Here is a 6172-nt window from a genome sequence, read left to right as displayed (position 1 = left end):
CTCCTGCTGCACGAGTCTCACACACAACACTGTTGAGCCTGCCTGCGTTCGTGGGGGTCGGGGGGGAAGGTTGTGCGGGACAAATCCCAGAAACCTCCATCCATACGATACATTCGGTCCTTGAGTCATGCATAATATGACACTACCTGCAAGGCACTTCTGATATATCCACAAGCCCGACAACATGTAAATAGTATAATAAATGTAACATGCGTACAGCATCTGTTAGGAACCCTTCTCAACAGGGTAACCAGTCCAACAACTAGGGGAAGTATTGATTGGATTAACAGTTGGTAATGGAAACTTAGCGCTGTCGCAAGCATAGATTCTCATTTAAAACTGACATCGTTGGGTGTTTGTTTTTTCAGTTTTACATCTGTATACCACTGTCACTGGACAAGGTGATGGTTGCTAGTCCTATAGTGAAAGTTTTCTTGACAAGTTTGGTTAGGGAGGGGAAGAAGACATCTGATACGTTTTTGGGAGTAACTCTCGTGTCTGTCATGTCTCCAGCAGGCGAGTCCTGTGTGGAAAAAACAGTGGGCCCAGCAGGGCAATGTTAATCGTTGTCCTGGATTGGTGGGTATAGCCTCAGTTGGAGCCCAGGTGATGGGACAGCATAGAACCTAAACACGATGAGTGTTTTATCACCAGAGCCCAGGAGTGTTACTGTAGTGTCCCCTCCTTGAGCAGTAACCTTAGCAGAAGGGAGAGTATTGGCAGGTGGCTTTGTAAGGTAATTTAGCATCTGCATATTCTAGCATATTAATAGTGGCTAGAAGAGTTTTGTCATATGGCCTATTTGTACATAAGGGGTCTTCATCTGCCCTAATGGGGTCTCATTTTGCCTAGTAGGTCTATTGTTGAGGATTTTTAAAGCCTCCATTAGGTATAACTTACATTTTGATAAAGACCCACGCTTAATTTTTTTAAAAAAAGATTTTATTTATTTGTTTATTTATTTGTCAGAGAGAGAGAGAGAGCACAAGTAGGCAGAGAGACAGGCAGAGACATAGAAGCAGGCTCCCCGCTGAGCAAGGAGCCTGATGTGGGACTCGATCCCAGCTCCCTGGGATCATGACGTGAGCCGAAGGTAGTGGCTTAACCAACTGAGCCACCCAGGTGTCCCCACCCTTAATTTTTTAAATTGTTGTTTAAATAATCTGTTTATCTGTGTCATCAGTTCAACTTCCTGCGAGTAGTAGGGTAATTATGATAAATCCATTCAATATCCTAGGAGGGTACAAAAGTTTTATTAATTAGTTGTTAAGTGGGAGCCGTTATCATTGTGGATTTGAGTAGGTATATCATAATGGAACAGTCTCCAAGGTTTTGATAGTTGGGTTTTTTTTGTTTTGTTTTGTTTTCTTATTTATTTGTTTATTTATTTTAAAATTAAATTTATTTATTTTCAGCATAACAGTATTCATTTTTGCACCACACCCAGTGCTCCATGCAATCCGTGCCCTCTAATACCCACCACCTGGTACCCCAATCTCCCACCCCCCCCTGCCCCTTCAAACCCCTCAGATTGTTTTTCAGAGTCCATAGTCTCTCATGGTTCACCTCCCCTTCCAATTTCCCCCAAATCCCTTCTCCTCTCTAACTCCCCATGTCCTCCATGCTATTTGTTATGCTCCACACATAAGTGAAACCAGATGATAATTGACTCTCTCTGCTTGACTATTTTCACTCAGCATCATCTCTTCCAGTCCCGTCCATGTTGCTACAAAAGTTGGGTATTCGTCCTTTCTGATGGAGGCATCATACTCCATAGTGTATATGGACCACATCTTCCTTATCCATTCGTCCGTTGAAGGGCATCTTGGTTCTTTCCACAGTTTGGTGACCGTGGCCATTGCTGCTATAAACACTGGGGTACAGATGGCCCTTCTTTTCACAACATCTGTATCTTTGGGGTAAATACCCAGGAGTGTAATCGCAGGGTCATAGGGAAGTTCTATTTTTAATTTTTTTTTTTAATAGAGATTTTATTATGTGACACAGGGAGACACATGAGACAGAGAACACAAGCCAGGGGAGCGGGAGAGGGAGAAACAGGCTTCCTGCTGAGCAGAGAGCCCAATGCACCACTTGATCCTAGGACCCTGGGGTCATGACCTGAGCTGCAGGCAGCTGCTTAACTGCTGAGCCACCCAGGTGCCCCTGGTGTTTTCTTCTGGGTGGCATGGGCAGATGGGCTGACTGTTAAATACCCAGCATAGTACAGTGTGTAACCCCTGCCCCACAGATGCACGGACAGCCTCGGAAGCAAGGTGACGGCCCCACAGAATCCATTTGCCAAATTCGGGCAGGGAGTCTTCACTGCTGTATCGGCCCTTTGTACTGTTATGGAATTTCTTGCTTTTGCCAAATCCGACAAGTTGGATATTCTAATACGGTTTCTTTCATGGCATCCCGAGTGGTGGGCATCCCACAGTCCTGTGCCCACCCGTGAGTGGCTGGCCTTCCTAAGTGTCTGCTTTTCTTGTGCGCCTCTAGGGCTAGTCTGGTGTCCGTCACAGGCTCAACTATGTCTGCCACGGTAGGGCTCGTGAGGTAGCTGCTTGCTGAAGGTCTGCTCTGTGGCGGCGAGCACACTGAGCATTGACATGGAAACAGTAATTTTAGTGTTTGGCACATTGCCAAGTGTCTTTCCGTAGGCATCTTCAATAAACGCTGAGTAGTAACCAGTTGTGAACCCGTCACACCAGAATTCTTTGGATGGGAAATTTATGAATCAGTTAAGCTCAAAAGTGTCAAATATCCTTAAGTTCTCTACAGTGAGAAGTCAAAAAGTGCAAGCCTGTTCCAGTTATCAGTGGAAAGAAAACAACTACTTACATCTTCTTAGCAAGTGCAAACCAATGATTAGAGAAACTTTGTCTTTTGAACAGAGAGAAAAGCAGAATTTTAATCTTCACCATGTACTTTAAAAATCCACTCATTTACTTATTCTATCCTTACCATACTTAAAATTCCAAAGATCTCCCTGCAGAAACCACCTACTTTACTTTGCATTCCTATTTTGTCCCAAGCCATTTTTCTCCCAAACAGCCAGTCCCATCCAGGACAAAATTTACCTTTTTTTAACCTTCAACAGAACCTACATTCCTGTTCTTGCATCTTTTTTTACATATCTCCTACTTTTCTGGAGGGACTTCCTCCCTTCCTCAGGAGGGACTTCCCACTGAGCATCCCCACAGGGGCCGTGGTTCTAGGGCAGATGACGGGGTCCAGAGTTAAACATTGGTCTGCCTCCGCGCAGTTTGGAGTGAGCTGAATTTTGTGTTACCACGTCTCTGCCTCTTCCAGGAGCCCGGGCTGTGTGTGTTTGCCTCGTCCCAGGGTCTATTCCGGGGGCCCGGCCCAGCCTGGAGCAGGAGGGGGGTGGGAGGCAAGGCTTCCAGCTCTTGGCGTCCAGACCAGAGCAGTTGAGGGCCACTAGCCAGGCTCCCGAGGTCACTCCTGCTGCACGAGTCTCACACACAACACTGTTGAGCCTGCCTGCGTTGGTGCGGGTCGGGGTGGAAGGTTATGCGGGACAAATCCCAGAAACCTCCAGCCACACAGTACACAACAGTAAAAATGTTTGTACATGTGGGAGTCGAATACCCTCATGTGCATGTAAGTAACCTGGGGAAGATTTTAATTGGAGATTGTCACTGAATGGCCAGCCTAGAATTTAGAGAGAACTGAATTCATATTCAGAGAATTGAGTGGATAAATATATCTGAGAAATCCTGTAACAGTCTCATCTCTTTCCCAACAGCCAAAATATCACCCGGGAGAAAACCCCTTTGAACATATTGGGTATGATGAAGTTTTCAGTCAGACCTACACATTGACTCAACATGTCTTAACTCACACTGGACCGAGACCCTATAAATGGAGCGAATGTGGAAAACATTTCAGTCATAGAAGCGACCTTTATAGACACCAGAAAACTTTCATGGAAGCAAAACCTTATAAATGTAATCAATGTGATAAATGCTTCCATAATAGAAGGAAGCTTTGCATACACCAGAGAATTCACACGGGAGAGAAACCCTATAAATGTGATGAGTGTGGGAAAAACTTCAGTCGAAACTCACATCTTCGTTCCCATAAGATAACTCACACAGGAGAGAATCCATTTGTCTGTAATCAGTGTGGGAGTCACTTCAGATATTTTTCATCTTTAACTAGACATAAGCATATTCATTCTGGACAGAAGCCTTATGAATGTCATCTATGTGGGAAAGCCTTTGTTCAAAGTTCTTATCTTAAACAACACGAGAGAACTCACACTGGAGAGAAACCATATAAATGTCTTCTATGTGGAAAAGCCTTTGTTACAAGCTCTAATCTTAGAGAACATGAGAGAACTCACACTGGAGAGAAACCATATAAATGTCATCTATGTGGAAAAGCCTTTGTTCAAAGCTCTTGTTTTAGACAACATGAGAGAACTCACACTGGAGAGAAACCGTATAAATGTCGTCTTTGTGGAAAAGCATTTATTACAAGCTCTTGTCTTAAAAAACATGAGAGAACCCACACTGGAGAGAAACCATATAAATGTCTTCTTTGTGGAAAAGCCTTTGTTACAAGTTCTAATCTTAGAGAACACGAGAGAACTCACACTGGAGAGAAACCATATAAATGTCCTCTATGTGAAAAAGCCTTTGTTACAAGCTCTAATCTTAGAGAACATGAGAGAACTCATACTGGAGAGAAACCTTATAAATGTCATCTATGTGGAAAAGCCTTTGTTACTAGTTCTTGTCTTCGAGAACATGAGAGAACTCACACTGGAGAGAAACCATATAAGTGTCCTCTTTGTGGGAAGGGCTTTGTTACAAGCTCTTGTCTTAGAAAACACGAGAGAACCCACACTGGAGAGAAACCATATAAATGTCCTCTGTGTGGGAAAGCCTTTGTTACAAGCTCTAATCTTAGAGAACATGAGAGAACTCATAGTGGAGAGAGCCCATATAAATGTCCTTTATGTGGAAAAGCCTTTGTTGAAAGTTCTAAAGAACTTGAGAGAACTCATACTGGAGAGAACCCATATAAATGTCCTCTGTGTGGAAAAGCCTTTGTTACAAGCTCTTGCCTTTGAAGACAGGAGAGAACTCATTCAACATGTACTGAAAAATATGGAAGAGCCTTCAGCCACAGCTCTAATCTAAAACAAATCTGAGAAATCATAAGTGGGGGAAATTTATGGCCATATTCATTATGGAAATGCCTTCATTTTAGATTTATCCTTACACAACATGAGTGAACTCCATTTGGAGGAACCCTGTATTTAACATCAAGGAGGAAGAGACATTAGCTGATCTGTGGTTGTAGGGTGCACAAGAAAATTCAGTCTGAATGATAATCTAATCTCCCTAGAATGGGAAATTACACGGGAAAAATCTTTACAGAAGGAGGTTGCTCAAGGAGAATAACAGAAAAATTGATGCTGGGGAGCTTACTCATTGTAATATGCATGGAAAAAAAAAAACCTTTTACTAGTAGAAATCTATTGTAGGCATGTGAAGTTTCACACTCTGTAGAATAGTGAATGAATGGAAGTCTTCAGTGATTTTTAATTCCTTAGTCAACTTGCAATTTCTCACACTGTATATATGCCATTGCTAAAATCCGATGAAAGTTTAGAGTTTGCATCAGAAATCCCTGACTAGGAAAAACATCTATCAAGAATGTCTAACCACACAGTTTAGACATTAATTTATATTTTTTGCTTAATGGCCTATTATAAAAATGTAAGAAACATATGTAGGATTGTGACATCATCTGGGAATTCTAAATGCAGAATTTTATGACAAGATGCAATGATTTTTTTTTTCCCCTTAAGGGACTAGTACATAGAACTGCATATGAAGCGAGGTTGTTGCTAAAAAGTACATTAAGTTGGTCAGGCCTATTTTTTCACAGCAATAATTACTGGGTTCAGCTAGAAAGTAACTAAATATTAACCAAAAAACAATACAAGATGATGTGTCATTACTACATATTGTTAACCATGTATGTAGATCATAATGATGAATTAAAGAGTGATAGTTTGTGACTGAATTCTGCATTTGTTTTCATTTTAGAATGGCGTTATTGAGACAATGAAGGGTATAGCCTGATAATAAGTGGAGTCAGTTCAGCAGCAGGATATAACCTCTATTTGTGC

The 6172-nt window shown here is 42.1% G+C and overlaps 1 protein-coding gene across 1 annotated transcript in view; it reads left to right on the top strand.

Moving 5' to 3' along the window:
* The window catches only part of LOC132006312 (zinc finger protein 431-like), a 14025-nt gene extending 7959 nt beyond the window's left edge, over nucleotides 1-6066 (top strand). Inside the window, exon 6 of the mRNA XM_059384019.1 lies at nucleotides 3773-6066. Within this exon, the coding sequence (XP_059240002.1) occupies nucleotides 3773-5104 (1332 nt within the window). The 3' untranslated portion in view covers nucleotides 5105-6066. The remainder of the gene's footprint in view (nucleotides 1-3772) is intronic.
* Nucleotides 6067-6172: the final 106 nt, after the last annotated feature.

This window comes from Mustela nigripes, chromosome 18, assembly GCF_022355385.1.
Source record: "Mustela nigripes isolate SB6536 chromosome 18, MUSNIG.SB6536, whole genome shotgun sequence".
NCBI lineage: Eukaryota > Metazoa > Chordata > Mammalia > Carnivora > Mustelidae > Mustela > Mustela nigripes.
Note: the sequence above shows the minus strand (reverse complement) of the source record. Positions and strands in the feature narration are given on the sequence as shown.